The sequence below is a fragment of the Lycium barbarum genome, chromosome 12, assembly GCF_019175385.1.
Source record: "Lycium barbarum isolate Lr01 chromosome 12, ASM1917538v2, whole genome shotgun sequence".
In the NCBI taxonomy this organism is placed as follows: Eukaryota; Viridiplantae; Streptophyta; class Magnoliopsida; order Solanales; family Solanaceae; genus Lycium; species Lycium barbarum.
In genome coordinates, this window is record NC_083348.1 from 81,176,231 (window position 1) to 81,193,825 (window position 17,595).

Sequence of the window (17,595 nt, forward strand, 5' to 3'; positions counted from 1 at the left end):
GATAATCAGTCCATTATGTTTCAACGATCGAAAAATATGTTAAATTTCAACTCTAACATCATCATTGTTTGTCAACTTCCTCTATTTCTCTTGATTGACCCTGAAATGATAACAACTGTTTGAATTCTTTATTCAATTTTATAAAAAACATTAGTGGTAACGGGGGTTTATACCTTGGTGTTTACTGGAACACACACACTATTCTAACATAAACACAACCATGAAGAGCAAAACCAATTTCCTTTTCCCTCTTGTAGTTTCAATATTGCATCATTTTCTGGTATTATCAGCGACAGCAGAAGTCAGTCTCAAAACTGATGAAGCTTCTCTACTTGCTTTGAAATCCTATGTCACTTCTGATACTTATGATGTCTTGACAAGCAACTGGACCTTAACTACTTCTGTTTGCAACTGGATTGGAGTCACATGCAGCTCTCGCCATCAAAGAGTCATAGTCTTGGATATATCCAACATGGGACTAATAGGCACCATCCCTCCTCAGTTGGGAAATCTGTCCTTTCTGGTTTCTCTCGATATCAGTAGCAACGGTTTCCATGGAATTCTGCCTCGAAAGTTCGCTAATCTGCACAGATTCGAGTTTATAAATGGCACTTCTAATATGTTCACTGGAGATATTCCCTCATGGTTCTCTCTTTTGCCAGAACTCCAGCACTTGCATCTGGCGTTTAACAGTTTCACAGGTATTATTCCACCGGCCATTTATAATGCTTCCAAGCTTGAGAGTTTAGTTTTGGGATTTAATCAGTTACAAGGGGAAATTCCAAATGAAATTGGTAATCTTCAGAACTTGACATGGTTGAGCTTGGGATCAAATCAGCTAACAAGCCTTGTACCACTTAGCCTGTTCAACATTTCATCGTTACAACGTCTGGTTCTGATGAACAATAGTTTGTCTGGAAACCTTCCTGTCGATATATGCTCCAATCTCCCAGAACTTACAGTGCTTGCTCTTTCTGACAATGAATTTGATGGTCAAATTCCTTCGGGCATTGACAAATGCTCAAAGCTTCAAATTTTGTCACTGTCATTCAATAAGTTCAGTGGAGTGATACCTCGAAAGATTGGGAAGTTGAATATGCTGTCTATTTTATATCTTGGTCGCAATGATTTGGAAGGTGAGTTAGACATATGTGTTTTTCTTCTCTGTGCATACATGAACACTATTTCTTGAATCATTTATGTGCTCCTTAATTGCTCCATTGAAAGTGGACTTTCTATTTATGATTTTATTTGCAGATGAAATTCTAGAAGAGATTGGAAATCTTCGTAATCTAGAGATATTCTATGCACAGAACTGTAGCCTAAGTGGTCCTTTACCATCTTCTATAAGTAAATTAACTTCACTTCAGTTGCTCAACCTTTATGGCAATAAGCTCTCTGGCACATTGCCCCGGGATTTATGTTTGAACATGTCTGTTCTCCGAGCAATGGATCTTGGGAATAATCTATTCAGTGGAAGAATTCCAAAAGAATTTGAAAACTGCACTTCACTTTCTGACCTCTTCCTAAGAGAGAACAACCTAATAGGTATCATCTTGTCACTTTCTTTTACAAGCTTTTAGTAGTATACTTATGCTTTTCTTTTCCTAACGTGGTTCTTGTATCATATTTTCCTTCTTTTCCAAGATTTTGGCGTATGTTGCTATGCCTTTCATATCCTAATGAAGTACTTAATCTGTCATCAGGTGAGTTACCTAGGGAGATTGGTAATCTTTTCAATTTGGGAAGATTAGATCTGCATTACAATTTCTTAACAGGTCCTATTCCATCTACAATATTTAACATGTCAAACATAAGGGGGATTTCATTTTTGGGAAACTTCTTTACTGGAAGTCTTCCACCAGATAAAGGACTTGGTCTTCCTAATCTTGAAGAACTTTATCTTGGATACAATAACCTTACTGGATCCATCCCTCATTCTCTTTCAAATGCTTCAAACATTTTCCGGCTGGGAATTGGATATAATAACTTTTCTGGTCCTTTTCCAAGGTCATTTGGTAATCTAAGACATTTAGAGTACCTAAACGTGAACGACAATCATTTCACAAAAGAACCTTCATCTCAAGAGTTGATTTTCTTCAATTCCTTGACAAATTGCAGACATTTAAGACAACTGTGGATAGGTTATAATCCACTCAATGGAAATCTGCCGGCTTCTGTTGGAAATCTCTCAAGTTCTCTTGACTAAGTTTATGCTGCTTATAGTGAAATCAAAGGCAGCATTCCCAGTGAATTGGAAATTTAAGTGGTTTGGCTTTCTTGTTTCTGCAAGGCAATTACTTGAGTGGATTCATTCCAAGAACAATAGAGAAATTAGAGAATCTTCAAGCATTGAATCTGTATGACAACAAAATGATAAGTGACCGATCCCTGAGGAACCCTGCAATTTGAAGAATTTGGGGTTCTTGAGCTTGGGAAATAACAAGCTTTGTTGTTCTATACCAGCATGTTTAGGAAACATTACATCTCTTAGATACATTTACTTAGATTCCAACAAATTGACTTTTACCATACCTCCCAGTCTGTGGAACCTCAACGATCTCTTGCATCTTGACATGTCCTCAAATTTCTTGAAAAGCTCGCTACCTCCATAAATTGGAAATCTGAAAGTCGTGACATTGCTGAATATATCGAAGAATCAAATCTCGGGAAATATACCAAGCACAATTGGAGGCATGCAAAATATGGCTGAACTTTCTTTTGCAGAAAATAGACTAGAAGGACCTATTCCAGAGTCATTCGGGAATATGGTCGCCTTGGAATCATTGGACTTGTCTCATAACAAGCTATCTGGTGTCATTCTCAAATCATTGGTAGCTCTTTCAAATCTGAACTATCTCAACGTATCTTACAACAGATTGAGTGGTGAAATTCCAATTGAAGGTCCTTTTTCGAACTTCTCTTATGATTCATTCCTTTCAAATGAGGCATTATGTGGTGCTTCTAGGTTGCAGATACCAGCATGTAGGTCTAGTTCTCCTCATAGGAAAAGAAAAAAGAAGGTGCTTCTTATTGTGCTGATCTCACTGGTGGCTGCTTCAATAATAATGCTCTCAGTCACGCTCACCGTCTTTTTGGTGATTAGAAGTCGAAAGAGGAAAACAATAATTGCTACTCATCAGGCGGATTCTTCTCCAGCCACAATACATGGAAGAGTTTCATACCATGACCTTCAACAAGCAACCAATGGATTCAGTCCGAACAACTTGCTCGGATCTGGAAGTTATGGATCTGTTTACAAAGCAACATTTGAGAGTTCTATAGTGGCCGTTAAGGTATTCAACTTGCAAACAGAAGGTGCATTCAAGAGCTTTGACACAGAATGTGAAGTCTTGCGCAACCTTCATCACAGAAATCTGACCAAAGTCATTAATAGTTGCTCCAGAGTTGATTTCAAAGCCTTGGTATTAGAGTACATGCCTAATGGAAGCCTAGATGATTGGCTTCATTCTGCAAATTGTTCCTTAGATATCATGTAGAGAGTAGACATAATGATTGATGTGGGATCAGCATTAGCCTATCTCCATCAAGGCTATTTTGTTCCCGTTGTTCACTGTGATCTAAAGCCAAGCAATGTCTTGCTCGATGAAGATATGGTTGCGCATGTGAGTGACTTCGGCGTAGCAAAGTTATTAGGGGTAGGAGAAAGTATTGCACAGACCAAAACACTTGCAACCTTTGGGTACATTGCACCAGGTAACATTCATGTCAACATGCTTCATTCCTCCTTCAAATTTCAACCATGTGAAAGATGCCATATTCTCTGGACATCTTGTTTTATTTTCAATGTAGAGTTTGGATTGGTCTCTACAAGGTGCGACATTTATAGCTGTGGTATCATGTTGATGGGAACTTTTACGAGAAAGAAGCCAACAGATGAAATGTTTGCTGAAAATTCAAGCTTGAAGGGGTGGATAAGACGATCATGTCCACACGCAATGGATGAGATAGTAGACCCTGAGCTAATGATACCAGAGGAAAAGAACAAAACAGGAAAAGTTCAGTGCTTATCATCCATCATGGAATTAGCTCTGAGGTGCACTGCAGACTTGCCAGAGGAAAGAATGAATATCAAACATGTTCCTGCTCAACTGAAGAACATCATAACTATGTTGGAAAATGTAATAATGCACTAAGGACTGAGGAAGATGGTTGTATATTTTTATATTACTTTCAAGTTGTTGAATGAAATTTTTAATGAACATATGAAGTCTTGAAGGCCTCAATATCTTACTTTAGAAAGTTCACGTCTTGTTGAGGTTCTTTAGGGCCACCATTCCACAAAAATAGATAAAGGTGGTGTACGGGTCAACTTACACACACTTCAACTATGTCACAGGTTACCTGTTATCTTCCACCAGCACAAGTACTAGTTACTTTCTCCTTCAATACTTCGGTAGATTGGAAAATATCACCTAGTTTTCTTGTCTTTGCGTGGATTTGAACAGTGATCTCTCTTGATTTTTATCCTAGACGGTTGGGCTACACCTTGAACCAAAAAAAAGGACAAAGAAATTATTAAGTTATTAGGATGCTTTTCAGGTGTTCAACGACAAATGATCCAAATTAGTTTCATTAGAAAAAAATTAGGAAAACACTCTGGCATAACACCGTTTCTTTATGATGTTTACGCGTAAAAACACATTTTGTGCCCATCGATATAGGAAAATTATTGTAGTAATACTGAACTTTGTCTTTCGATATGTTTAGAATATGTAGAAAAAAAATGAGGTAGAAGAAAATTTAATAAAAATTTAAATAAGTTTAAAAGTATAGAACACTGGGACAACCCAACCGTTTGGTATCATAAGTTAGTTAAAAAGGCCCCACCAACGACCCTCTCGTATCAAAAGAGAACTAAAAAGGGTAGGCTTTTTCTTATAGGAATGAAAAAAATGCACCGCCAACAACTATCCCAGATGCCATGTAAAGGATTTTGTTACCTAGTTAATTCTTCCAAAATCCCTATTAAAGAACACAAAATCAAAAACGTAAAGATCAGACTTTCTCACAGTTTGGTGGGAAGTAGTTGTTGTAAATGGCAATTCTTTTTCTGTATTTTGTTCAAAGTCAGCTTTAACTATTATCCTGACATTCAACTGTTTTTTAATGCCTTAAATTTTACTCATATGTTATTTCTTGATGACCCAGTTTTGGTTTGGTTTTGTGTGTGTGTGTGTGTGTGTGTATGTCACAGTCACCAGTTTCTTTAGCTTTACTTCCAATTTATGCATAGACGTTTCAGTTTGATCTAATTTTCTTATAACTTTCTCAACAAACTTCAATGGAAGACCAATTCTTGAAATGGGGTCTTCACAAAAGTAATATACTTGGGAAAATATATCCTAGCATTCAAAACATTGTGAAGAGAAAAAAGGAAAGATAGTGCAACTGATCTTTGTTACTTTCAATTTTGTGAGAAAATGGGAAAACAAGGGTCTCCTAGAGGTCGTCGAGTGGAGAACCAGGATTTAGATATATCATTTGGGGTCAAAGAACATGAATTTCGAAGTTTAGATATGCAACACGGAGGTTATCCTCCTGTAGGAAGAAGGTTATCAGGGGGAGAGTTCAAATGGGACAAGGTTTTTTTAGCGAAAGGGTTGAAAAATGACTCTGCAAAGTTCACTCCTTCTAAAGGAGTGTATGTTGGGAAGAGGCAAATGTGGTGGCTGCATAGACATATTAGGTCTATAGTTTTCACATTATTGTTGATGGGCTTTCTTTACCTTTTGGATTCTCTTCTGTTCTCGATTTTTGACCCCGTGATGCTTCGGAATAATTTTTCTTTACAAGGTTCCAGTAAGACCGAGGTATGACATTTGTGTGATCCCAAAAATCTCTTAGCACTCAGTTTATACCTGAACTGCCTAGTATACTGAATGGAACCAATAGACACGATTAAAAGAATTGTATGAACTTCGCGAAATGATTTATTTTAATTTGCTATCTAATTTTGTACCTGAAGGTGGATATGGTTCCCAGGGCAGTAAAAGAAGATCCGGTAAAGCTGTATGAAAGGCTTCTAAATCTAGCTGATTCTTCTCTTGCAGAGGTTGTAGTGATACTCAACCTGATTAACTTCATTTGGAAATTGCATTTAAAACCATAGTAACTGACGATGTTAACATCTATTTATTATTTTGCTTTCTTTAAATTTCTGTAGAGGGAGTTTAAGCAAGAGTCATCAAAGTTATGGGAGGAGCCATATCCTCAGGCATCATCTTGGAAGCCTTGTGCAGATAAAGCTAGTCCACATGGTAATAGGCTATTTCTTTTCTCTTATGTGTAGTTTGCTCATGCATGTATTATGTTGTTTATTATATGCATTTTTAATCAGTTCAATTTCTCATATTTGAAAGTGTGATTCTCCCTTTGAATGTTGAATTGCGGTATAATTGTTTAAAGTTGTCAGGGCAGGGAAACCTAGAAACATCACTGGTTATATATTAATCAGCGCAAATGGAGGACTAAATCAACAAAGAGTTGCTGTAAGTCTATAAATTTGTTTTTTCCTTTTTACTCTTACCCAGTTGTACAGATTCAGATCCAACCAGCAAGACATACGGTCTTGGACACTTAACCAAGCTCTTGATGAGCGGTATCTACCTTCACCTTATTCTGCTCTCCTTAGCCTCCGGCTTGGGGGGATCACGAACGGAGTTCAGTCACCTTCTACCCGGAAAAGTATCCACCCTTTTCTTTCTCTCTTAAGCCTCACTGCTCTCGCTCATTCTTTCGTTCTTGCTAGCTTGCGGGCACTCCTCTCTTTCTTGCTCGACGAGGCTTTTCCTTCGCTCATCTCGAGCTGAATCTACTTGATAGTACTGTTATGTTTGCGTATTCTTGAAGAGATCATGGAATGAAATTTTGTTATTGTGCCTGCAGATCTGCAATGCCGTCGCTGTTGCATCTCTCCTAAATGCCACTTTGGTCATTCCCAAGTTTCTTTATAGCAATGTCTGGAAGGATCCTAGGTTCGATATTTTTGTCTGATTCTAATTATCTCTCTAGTTATTCTGATTCCACGAAAAGATGAGAAAATGTTTTACAACCTACAAAAGAATAAAGGTGGGGATAGCCAAACTTTATTTGAGCATCTAGAGTTAGGTGGATGTACATCTCAAAGAGTTTCCAGAATTTTTTTTTGTTTTAGTTTCAACAACTGAATAATTACAATATAAGCTCTATGAAATGCTTTGTTTCATGAAGAGAAAATTGTATAGCACTTGAACTCTTTTACCTTTTGGGGTCAATTGAGCTTCAACTTCTGTACAGAAGATCCATCTCTTGGTTTGCCATAAACCTTTGGTTTGATAGCTATAGACTCATCTTTTTCAATTGCATTTCTTCTTCTTCGCATTGGCTATTTGCTACTAGTAAAATAATCAGTAGCCAACATCCCTTCCTCTTCCACCACTTAGCTTAAGAACAATCTTTCACACCTTCGTTTTTTTTTTTTTTTTTTTGTGAGTGCAGCCAGTTTGGGGATATATATCAAGAAGACTATTTCATGGATATGTTGAAGGATGAAGTTAATATCATAAAGGAACTCCCTCTTAATCTAAAACTACTAGATGTGGAAGCAGCTGGAAGTCTTGTACGTTTTCTTCTTCAGTTAGAAAGTTGGTATAATTAACTGCATTTAACTTGGAGGATAACATATGATACCTTTCACCTTGCTTAGATAACTGATGCAGATCTTTCAAAGGAGGCTAAACCTGATGAATACATTAAAAATATACTTCCCCTCCTCTTACGCAATCGAGTTGTTCACTTTCTAGGATATGGAAATAGACTCGGCTTTGACCCGTTGCCTTATGAACTTCAGGTGAAGAGCATTCTTTAATTGTTCAATGGGCTATAGGGTAGATGTAAGTTTGGTGTGACATCTCCAAGTTACTGTCTAGTTTGTGCTTCAAATGATGGTATGTTATTTTTTTATTCTTGTTTATAGTACAAATTTGTATTTTGTTGCAGAGACTAAGGTGCAAGTGCAACTTCCATGCTTTAAAATTTGTGCCAAAGATTCAACAAATAGGTTCTTTACTGGTTAGGCGGATTCGAAAATATGATTTTGCAAGGAGCACATTGGATAAGCAACTTCTTGGAAATTTAATCCCACATGTTCCCTTGGGGTCTAACCATCATGGAGCAGAAGGCCCTTCTTCCAAGTACCTTGCTTTGCATTTGAGGTTTGAGATTGATATGGTGGCCTACTCAATGTGTGAGTTTGGTGGTGGAGAAACTGAGAGAAGGGAACTGCAAACTTATCGAGAAGCCCATTTTCCTTTACTCCTTGAGCGTCTAAAGGAATCAAAGTATAGCTTCTGTGGTATATCAGTTCCACCATTTGGTTTGTCATAGTCTATGTGATAGTTCAGTTAACCATATTTTTGTGATGTCTGCAGGCCTCTTTCTCCGGAGGAGCTAAGAATGACAGGGAAATGTCCATTGACACCAGAAGAAGCAGCATTGGTTCTCGCTGGCCTCGGTTTCAAACATGGAACATACATCTATCTTGCTGGATCTGACATATATGGAGGTCAATCAAGGATGCAAGCTTTAACTACCCTCTACCCAAACCTAGTGACCAAGGAAAATCTTCTCACGTCAAGTGAACTAGCACCGTTTAGAAACTTCTCTTCTCAAGTAAGTTGATTCTTATTTATAGGGATGGGCGCGCGCGCACACACACATTATTTGTGACTCTAACAACAAAAGCTATCACTTTTAATGCAGCTTGCAGCATTAGACTTCATAGCATGTGCAACATCTGATGTATTTGCCATAACGGACTCAGGAAGTCAGCTATCATCCCTCGTGTCAGGGTTCAGAACATATTATGGTGGTGGTCATGCTCCCACATTGAGGCCTAGCAAGAAGAGGCTTGCTGCAATTTTGTCAAGAAATAAAACCATAGGATGGCACAGTTTTGAGGGGAAGATAAGAAAGATGATTGATGAAGGTCAGAGACTGCACGTACGAGGTTTGGGACGTAGCATTTATCGACACCCCAGATGCAAAGAGTGCATGTGCAGGCATTAAGGGTGGTCATAGTCTAATTGATTGTCCAACATTGAATTGTTGAGTAAAAGAGTACATAACATTTGTCCACTTTTGTATCAAATCCCAGGGGGAAAAGTGCAGGAGTACAGGAGATTAGTCCATGCATACATACGAAATTTTTGCGAATAAAAAGCACCTTTGTCGTTGCAATTCCTTCTTCCTTCTTCTGCCATCATTAAAATTCTAGGGAGAAAAAGGAAGCGAGATAAGGTAATCAAGAAAAGAGCAGAGAAAGATATAAATGAAACAAAACAAAATGAAACAAAACTTTCTTTTAAGATCTCTTCATTATGCCAAAATAGGCCTTGACATTTATGACTACAAATAAATGAATAAATATTCATGTCAACTTATGTCTACTTCCTAGGATTTCATCATAACTGCTTGCTTTTCTTCTATATAGAGTTCTTCATTTCCTTTCATCTCCTGTCCTTCGAGACAAAATACGGGTCAACCCTGAGCTAGGATGAGATCAAACTCTTCTCATATTTCACTTTCACCTCCTTCCTTTTACTCCAGATATATCGCTAGCACGATCATGAAGGTGGAAAGAAGCGGTTAAGATTAAAAGGAAGGGTGTAAAACTCTTCATTTCTGCTATCCCCCTTAAATGTCCTGAACTTCACCCACCAGGGCATTCCCCTATCTTTTGCACTGTCCTTGTACTCCAGTGTGTTATCCAGAAACACAGAAACCATCAAAGCCACAGTTGGTGAAGACAGAAAGATAGTGTTGAGAAAATCATTGAACTGCATATTCCCAAGAGAACCAGATATCAGTCATTAATGACTTCATAGAAAATTTACAAGTTCAGAAACTCAACTATAATATACTTGACTCACCCATCCAGCCTTAGTGTGAGCAGGGCCATGCAAAGCAGCAGTGGTGTATTCCCTGAAGTACTCGGGAATAGACAACCCGAGGAAGAGAGAAACGCCAACAATGAAGAGGTTTCTCATTGAGTTCATGTTTGTGAACTGCAGAAATGACAACCCCACAGAAGCTGGAAATAAAAGAAATATATATCAGTAGGGGAACATAAAAAGAAAAAGATATATGCAGAAAGAAGTTGTTAGGAGTGGAGTTACTAAGGATTCTCACCAACAAGGCCGAACAAGACACAATATACAGCAGCGAATATTGGGAAAGGTATTGATGCAAATAATGCTCCAAATTTGCCTACAAATGTTAAAATAGTGGATTATTATGAGGAACCAAGTCGAGACTAGCTGAAAGATTCTTTCAGGTGTAGCAGGCTTCACTCACCTAACATTGAGAAGAAGATCATAAAGCCAGCTGAAATTTGGATCACTCTTCGGCTACCCACACGAGTACTTCCAAGAAGTCCAACATTCTCACTGTTACCATAAAAGATATGTTAAACCGAGAGAAAAAACACGGAACGTAAAAGTAATATAGGACGAGTTGAGTTACTAACATAGAAACGGTACATCCAGTAACTGTCCCAAAAAGTCCACTAAACAGGATACCGATACCCTGCAATCAAAAGTTCAGCATCAGTCCGTAAATCCCCCTGAACTTCACATAATATAGAGCTTTCCATGATTCAATATTTTTCGACACAGGACATCTATTTATTGGAATTTGACATAAAATAGATATTAAGGATTCATGCAATTTCTTTCAAGATAATATGTTTGTTACAAATTACTGCACAAACAAACCTGCCAGCCAATGCCACGGCTCAGAACATGAGCTGGGGGTGGTGTAGCACTTGCTAAGCGAGATGCTGCTTTATATGCTCCAGTTGACTGCAGGCAAAAAGAGTAAGACTTAGCTGTGTACAAAATGGCAGAAATATGACCAATCCATCAATTCTACTCAGAGCATAAAAGTAGTAAAACCTCAATCAAGGAGACAAGTGTTGCAGCCATCATTCCAAAAGCATGACCAGCATCAAAAGTAGGAGCACCCCACTGAAGTGGATATGGGATTTTTATCCTGAATACCAAAATGGGGAAGAGATTAATTCCTTCAATCTTTAAGCCTCTAAAATGTGTCATTTATATACATGCTACATTATTCATCTAAAAAGTAATAAGTAAAATTGGATAGCAACCATGGTGCAGTTGAAATGAGATTTGCTCTATCAGTGCGGCAGTGCTTTTGGGTAGCCTCTGGGTGATGTCTGTATGCACCACTAGCCGTTAGGAGGTGTGCATAAGCCCAAATAACCGTGATTGACATAATTAGAGCAAATCGTTCCATCACTGGCAGTTGCCTGAACTGGAAGTTTTTCAAATACTGTGCAAAAAATGAATGATCATCAGGCAACCATTTGAAGTGCCCTTGCATTTACAAATATGAAAGAAAAGACAGGAAAAAAAAAGGTTTGGAACTAGCACTCTCTTCTAATAATTCTCCTTTTTGTAAAAGAAGATTGCTGGCAAAAATATGAATGTTAGCTCACATAAGAGAGAAGGAAACTATTAGATTTTGGACCAAACAATGCAGACGTAAACCTCAAAGAAAGTGACATACCTGAGAGAGGATTACAAATAAAATGAACATAGGTACACCGATTTCCACACACTCCCCAGCCTGTTATAAAGTTGCACAAGCACAAAACAATAGTCAGCGTAAGCAAACAAAGCCACAACATTATGCACGATACAATTGAATATAACAAAAGCTTTGTTTTCGGTAATATATCCTTGAACCCACCAGCGGGAAACCCTTGTCGAAAAGACCAAAGCCGGCCAGAGCAATTACCGGAACCATTCCTACTGGGCTGAAAAATCTGTACGCATTCAGCAAGTCAGTATGCTGAAGCCATAAACATGAGAAATAGTACATTATGAGTGAACAAATAGTTCATCTTTGGGGATAATAATTTGCACCTGGAACAAATAGCCCAGAGTTGACTATAGCCCAAAATTATCTGAACACTTGATGCTACTATCAATGCTCCCTGAATTGCTCTCATCGTACTTAGGAATCTCTAGAGTGAGGATAAAAAGCAAAAAGTAAGGAATAATGTAAGGTTTCTCTGGAAGAATATTTATAATAAAACAAAAGTGGTCACTAAATTTGCACTCCTTGACAAAGTCATTCATAAAACCCCTGGTTCCTTAGGAGGTTAAATATATTTGCTGGCTATCCAAGAAAATGTTAGTGCAAATACACAAGGATCACATATCTAGATTAAGGTATTTGCGAGATAATTTTGCTGGAAATGGATGCATATTAAGTAATCATTCATAGACTACATCATTATTATCAGCAGCAGGATACAGTTGTGATAAATCCGATCGATAAACTACATACATCATACTGAACACTTAATCAACAAAACCACCTACTATTCTCAGAGAACTTACTTCATGAGGATCGGTAATCCTTGTCAATGATGAATCATGGATTATGGATATTATCGGTACCGCAAAAGCCCATGACCCTCCAATTACAGTAGGTAAACGAGTTCCAAATAAAGTCTGTAGGAGTGTATTGATTCCTTCAATAAAAAGCAGGGTCTGCACCACCCTCACTTTGTCACCCTGATATTTAAGAATCAAAAATGCCGTCAAACAAGAGAACATCCAAAATCAGAAAATACTAAAAACCACCATGATATATCTCCAGATCATTATAGCCAAAAGCCAATAGGAATTCTTAATTCATACTAATATACTCCTGCCGTTGACTTTTACGTGTCCACTATACTAAAAAAAAATTGACTTTTACTTGTCCACTTTATCATATCAAGGGGAAAGAGAATTTTCTTTTTCTGGTTTACCCTTAACATTAACTACTCATTCTCCAAATCATTTCTCAAATCCATTGAAAGTATACATCATTAATATGAGTATTCTAGTAAAATATGCACTTCATTTATTATTTTTTAAGGAGTGTGGGCAAGTCAAAATGAGCAGAAAGAGAGTAGTTTTTACTCCAAGCTAAGTCCATTGAAATTCAAGTCTAAGTAATTTAATACCCATAAATGATTCAGTTGATTCTTTTAACTTGTAAAAATGATTTTTTTTTTCATGAAGGACTTGTTAAATGATTTTCAACTTCCAATCAATGAAAAAACATGAACTTAGGCAGGAAAAAAAAAACATGAAAAAATCAGCAACACTAGCTTACATCATTTCCACCCATCAAAGGAACAAGAAATGAAGGAATCATAACAGCAGTTCCCAATGCCAAGATGTAATGCTGAAATCCCAAAGCAATAGCTTCACCTGTTTCACACATACAAACTCACTTCTCATGCAAAACACACAAATAAACCAAATAATAACAATAGAAATGATAAAAGCAAGCTCATTTTATTCATAAAGATTGAAACTTTTTCATACCCCAAGAAGGATTAGAGTCAATACAATACTCCAAACCTTGAAGCTGGTCCATTGGAGGATGACTAATTTCTTCAGGTTTAGGTGGAGCTGCCATTGCTTAAACACACTCTATTTTTTTCCACTAAAAACTCAAATGAGTATCCAAAAAATGAATCAAGAATGATGAAAGTGGGGTTTTTAGTAAATCAATGAGATAACAAAGCAAAAGCTGTAAACAAGAAAAAAAAAAAGGTGATTGGAGAGAGAGAAAGAAAAAGATAGAGAGTGAAGTCAAGGTGATGTGATGTGATGTGTATATGTTTATATATGTTGGGAGATTGAAAGAAAGAATTAGTAGCACTTGCAACCCACTCTTTGAAAGTTTTTTTTTTTTTTTGTTAAGTGGTGTTTTGTCTTTGTGATTGTGAGAGTGTCCGTTAACTTTTTTGTTTATTTCCGGAAATGCCCTTTAAGGAACTTCCAAAGACACCTCATGTTACCGTTACTTTCTGTTGTTTGTGCTTGGGGATAATTTTTTCTGCAACCCCTCTTAATTTTTCATCTTTTTAACTCAAACTTCATTAATACCCCTCGAGACTTGTACTTTGTCTTAATTTTTTAATACGTTAAATGACAACTTAATTAGCTACTATCTTTACCATATTACCCAGTAACTATCTTATGAGTAATTAATATACCTGTGTAAATATTATTTTACGGTCGATGCATAGGAACTTAAATTAAACTCCTTCTTAGAAAATGTTGTTACTGGAACACATGATTTAAAAAAAAAAAAAAAAAAAAAAAGAGTTGACAGTAGACATATCTGGGGAGTTTTGAAAATTTTGACAAAAAAATTGAAATTGAAAATCAAAGAGATTTCTCTTTCAGTATAGATGAATTTGTTGCATAAGATAGAAAAGGAAATAGATGGTAGAAATTATAGTGACTTACTATTCAGGCAACAGCCAAGTACGAGGATGTCTTGTAATGTTTGACTTACGTGGACCGTGGTCAACTAACTCTTTTCTTGACTTGGATTGAGATGTCTAATGATAGGTGAAATAAGATTTTGGCTATGAACGAAAATGGCAATACTAAATTTTATTTGTAATTAGAGTTTCAAAAAATAATATAATGTTCCTCCTATCACTATTTCAGGTGAAATGTATGTTAGATTCGAATAACTTTTTGCAGATAAATAGGAAGATTGGACTTTGTTTTCCATTTCTGGTTAGAGCAATTAATAAGGTGGGGATTGTTTCATCTTATGCGAAAACTGAGTTTGAAATTCTTTGAAATTGTTATAGTTAACTGTCTCTTTGATGTAGTTTTTGAACCCAAAAAAAAACATGCAATATCTTTTGGAAGTTTCATTTTTTGCAAGATTTATTAAAAGCTGCGTTTGAAAAGGAAAAAAACTTCAAAAGGACTTAGTTCTAAAGGTTGCAACTGAAATTGAAATAAATAAATATAATGTGTGTGTGTGAGAGTGAGAGTGAGAGGGAGAGAGATGTATTTTGTCCAATCTAGTATGTGAACGTTCATGACCAAAAAAAAATACCCCAAGTTAAGTAATAGTTAGAATTAGAGAAGTCAATACAAGTCTATATATAGCTATTATTTAGGAAAAGAATTTTGCATTTCATGTGCAATATGGTCGTGAATAAACTATTGATGTAAACTACCTGAAACAAAACACTCTTAAATGTTCTATATCTTTGCATTTAAGAAAGAAAAGAAAAAGGCAATACAAAGATTAAATAATTGGTGAAAATAGAATCTAAGAACATCATAAAGATTCTTTAGTTTATGCAGAAATAGAACAGTGTCTGAGTAAGACCAACGTGTGAAAGGGGCCTTTACCACTTATAAAATTTTCAACGTCTCTCTTTATGTACAAAGACAAAAAAATGCATAGATATTCGAGCCTATTTACCACTCCTATTGGAAGATTATAATTCATTATATTTTTAATATTTTTGGACTCAAAAGTTTTCAACTTTTTCCCTGCAAAAACAGCGGAAATTGGGGGATTTTCCTCTCTTCTGTCCTCATCACAATAGTATTACTTGCTCCAAGTCCAACAAACATTCATAAAGATAGCCAGCTTGGAGCCCGTTTGGATTGGCTTATAAGTTGCTTATAAGTTACTTATTAGTTGTTTTTAACTTTTTTGAGTGTTTGGCTGGCCAGCTTAAAGTCATTTTGTGCTTAAAATAAGCTCAAAAAAATAATTGAGCCTATTTGACTTAGCTTATCTAAAGCAGTTTATAAGCTGAAAACAGCTTATAAGCCAAAAAAAATAAGTTAGACTACCCCAACTTATTTTTTTTAGCTTATAAGCTGCAAACAGCTTATAGGCATAAGCCCATCCAAACAGGCTCTTGGTGGGGTTTGGTTTTATAGAGACTAAAATGACTAAAACAAATAAGAAAATACTTTTAGTTCCTCCATCTAGTTCTATCTGGTGATGTACGTATAATCAAAATTCGAGTTTAAAAAATAAAATAAACATTGATGCACTAACTAAATATGTGTAGTACCAATAGTACTTGCGACCAACAATGTGATAATAAGAATTTCACATGTCCTTTCATATTTTTCGCACATTCGCAAAAAAAATTCAACTTGTTTATATGGATAGGTTGGAATAAGCAATGTTATTAAGAATAAAATGAGGTTGAAAAAGATAAATAGTTTCAAATATAGAAATATGATATTTTTTTAAAACAAATTAAAAAAAGTGTATTACATAAAATATGATAGTAGAGTAACTTATAACAATGTTTGGAAAGAGAGAGCTGATCAGATCATGCCTATCTCAGTGTCCAATTTATTTAGGAAGTGAAATTGATGCGTATGTTCTATTAATGTCTAAAACTTTGATTTGGGACAATTATTTAAATACATAGAGGTCTTAGTTTTACCCCTCGAAAATAAACATGCGTTTGACAAACAAGAACTCTAGGAAAATTATAATAAAATGAACTCTCTTGTAATCAGATAAACATGACTTTCACAAGTTTCTCTAGTGAGATGCAGAGTTCATGACAATTCTCAATCCTATAATAGGAGATGGAAGGGCAGAGGGATGTGTCCTCTAGTCAAGAATTGAATCTCCCAATCACTAATCAATATTTTTTTTCTCATGTATTTCTTCATTCGTAGTTCATCTTTTGGGTTCTGCCTGGTCTAGGCTAATGGTGCTCGTCACGCATATTTCGTTGAAAAGCATGGCTTGGATTGTCAATTTTTTTCAATTTGTCTTGTCTTTGACAAGAGTTGAGGTAAGTCATTTAATAAAATAAGAGTCGAAAAATTGAAATAAGTATAGTATACAAAGCAATCATGACTAGAGCGAAGTAGTTGCCAAATTGGTTTTTTTTTTTTTTTTGGATTCTTATGTGTATTCCGACAGCATGGAATTGTATTCAAAAATACTATTAAAAATGATAATAAAATAATTATTTGATTAGCCAAATAATAATAGTGTCACATGACATGAATAAGAGTAGTTGATGATAAGAGTATGAGATTTTTAGTTCTCAGGCTATGAAGAGCCTATGAGAAAGATCTTGTAAGAGAAAATCTTTTCTTTGGATTTCACAGAGTAAAATCGCATTTACTGTTATCCAAAATCTAACATCTAATCTAGAAAATACACTCTAAATTGAAATACATATAGTATCATTTAACTATAGCTAGATAGAAATTCATATATAAAACACGCATCTTTCTTTCATTTGTCATACCCAGTACAAATATTATCATTATTTGGCTTTTATGAATTTATGTACTCATTACGGATAGGACTGCATGACCTACAAAAAGAATGTGGAGGAAAGTTTAAAGAAGTTTTAAAGTGTGTGCGTGTGTGACATGGGAAACCATTAATTGCTCCACACTTTTCCAATTAAAAATGCAAAAGCTCTTTACATTGGGGCTTAGGATGTGACCCCTAAAAAAAAAAAAAAAAAAAACAGCCTAAGTAAGGACGTGGATTAAAAATTTATAGAAATTATGCTTGAAAATTTAAATACCTCTGATGAACTTAGTAAATAGAAACACAAGTATAGTGTACTTCCAAAATGATTTGTTTTAAGAAAGATAGAAGAGTAGAGAGATGCTTTATTTCTGAGATGTAGGTGCTCTAAATCTGATGTGAATATGAGATTTTAAAATGAAACCATACTCATGCCTT

The 17,595-nt window shown here is 35.9% G+C and overlaps 5 protein-coding genes across 6 annotated transcripts; 4 read left to right on the plus strand and 1 right to left on the minus strand.

Moving 5' to 3' along the window:
- The first annotated feature begins 220 nt into the window (after positions 1–220).
- Positions 221–2,209, plus strand: LOC132624519 (receptor-like protein kinase). Its single transcript, XM_060339286.1, has 3 exons — positions 221–1,136; positions 1,258–1,548; positions 1,707–2,209. The coding sequence occupies exons 1-3, from the start codon at positions 221–223 to the stop codon at positions 2,207–2,209; spliced, it is 1,710 nt and encodes a 569-aa protein (XP_060195269.1).
- A 487-nt stretch (positions 2,210–2,696) lies between these two features.
- Positions 2,697–3,500, plus strand: LOC132621901 (probable LRR receptor-like serine/threonine-protein kinase At3g47570). Its single transcript, XM_060336373.1, has one exon. The coding sequence runs from the start codon at positions 2,697–2,699 to the stop codon at positions 3,498–3,500; it is 804 nt and encodes a 267-aa protein (XP_060192356.1).
- Positions 3,501–3,512: 12 nt separating this feature from the next.
- Positions 3,513–4,157, plus strand: LOC132621902 (probable LRR receptor-like serine/threonine-protein kinase At3g47570). Its single transcript, XM_060336374.1, has one exon. It carries the CDS (start codon positions 3,513–3,515, stop codon positions 4,155–4,157), a length of 645 nt encoding a protein of 214 aa, XP_060192357.1.
- A 1,136-nt stretch (positions 4,158–5,293) lies between these two features.
- Positions 5,294–9,207, plus strand: LOC132621899 (O-fucosyltransferase 8). 2 transcript variants are annotated; one of them, XM_060336370.1, is made up of 10 exons: positions 5,294–5,834; positions 5,990–6,076; positions 6,188–6,281; positions 6,430–6,512; positions 6,910–6,998; positions 7,501–7,621; positions 7,709–7,852; positions 8,002–8,342; positions 8,433–8,673; positions 8,764–9,207. In XM_060336370.1, the coding sequence occupies exons 1-10, from the start codon at positions 5,445–5,447 to the stop codon at positions 9,067–9,069; spliced, it is 1,896 nt and encodes a 631-aa protein (XP_060192353.1). In that variant the 5' UTR covers positions 5,294–5,444; the 3' UTR covers positions 9,070–9,207. The 2 variants fall into 2 exon arrangements, with proteins under 2 accessions (XP_060192353.1, XP_060192354.1); XM_060336371.1 differs by having other exon boundaries at positions 6,442–6,512.
- A 137-nt stretch (positions 9,208–9,344) lies between these two features.
- LOC132621900 (nucleobase-ascorbate transporter 2) lies at positions 9,345–13,727 on the minus strand. Its single transcript, XM_060336372.1, has 14 exons — positions 13,413–13,727; positions 13,198–13,295; positions 12,432–12,608; positions 11,952–12,052; positions 11,776–11,851; positions 11,593–11,652; positions 11,171–11,355; positions 10,956–11,052; positions 10,776–10,862; positions 10,529–10,587; positions 10,357–10,448; positions 10,192–10,269; positions 9,933–10,093; positions 9,345–9,839 (listed from the first exon to the last, which is right to left on the minus strand). The coding sequence occupies exons 1-14, from the start codon at positions 13,504–13,506 to the stop codon at positions 9,627–9,629; spliced, it is 1,578 nt and encodes a 525-aa protein (XP_060192355.1). The 5' UTR covers positions 13,507–13,727; the 3' UTR covers positions 9,345–9,626.
- Positions 13,728–17,595: the final 3,868 nt, after the last annotated feature.

What these genes read in the sequence shown, in the direction of transcription:
- LOC132621900 (XM_060336372.1), bottom strand. Translation starts at nt 13,506, where the DNA reads ATGGCAGCTCCACCTAAACCTGAAGAAATTAGTCATCCTCCAATGGAC. An exon ending in TATTTGTAATCCTCTCTCAG is followed by an intron (nt 11,356 to 11,592) that starts GTATGTCACTTT and finishes TTTTTTGCACAG; the next exon opens with TATTTGAAAAACTTCCAGTT. An exon ending in CTCATTTCAACTGCACCATG is followed by an intron (nt 11,053 to 11,170) that starts GTTGCTATCCAA and finishes TTTGGTATTCAG; the next exon opens with GATAAAAATCCCATATCCAC.
- LOC132624519 (XM_060339286.1), top strand. Translation starts at nt 221, where the DNA reads ATGAAGAGCAAAACCAATTTCCTTTTCCCTCTTGTAGTTTCAATATTG. An exon ending in TGGTCGCAATGATTTGGAAG is followed by an intron (nt 1,137 to 1,257) that starts GTGAGTTAGACA and finishes TTTTATTTGCAG; the next exon opens with ATGAAATTCTAGAAGAGATT. An exon ending in AAGAGAGAACAACCTAATAG is followed by an intron (nt 1,549 to 1,706) that starts GTATCATCTTGT and finishes ATCTGTCATCAG; the next exon opens with GTGAGTTACCTAGGGAGATT.
- LOC132621902 (XM_060336374.1), top strand. Translation starts at nt 3,513, where the DNA reads ATGATTGATGTGGGATCAGCATTAGCCTATCTCCATCAAGGCTATTTT.
- LOC132621901 (XM_060336373.1), top strand. Translation starts at nt 2,697, where the DNA reads ATGCAAAATATGGCTGAACTTTCTTTTGCAGAAAATAGACTAGAAGGA.
- LOC132621899 (XM_060336370.1), top strand. Translation starts at nt 5,445, where the DNA reads ATGGGAAAACAAGGGTCTCCTAGAGGTCGTCGAGTGGAGAACCAGGAT. An exon ending in CTGATTCTTCTCTTGCAGAG is followed by an intron (nt 6,077 to 6,187) that starts GTTGTAGTGATA and finishes AAATTTCTGTAG; the next exon opens with AGGGAGTTTAAGCAAGAGTC. An exon ending in AGATAAAGCTAGTCCACATG is followed by an intron (nt 6,282 to 6,429) that starts GTAATAGGCTAT and finishes AATTGTTTAAAG; the next exon opens with TTGTCAGGGCAGGGAAACCT.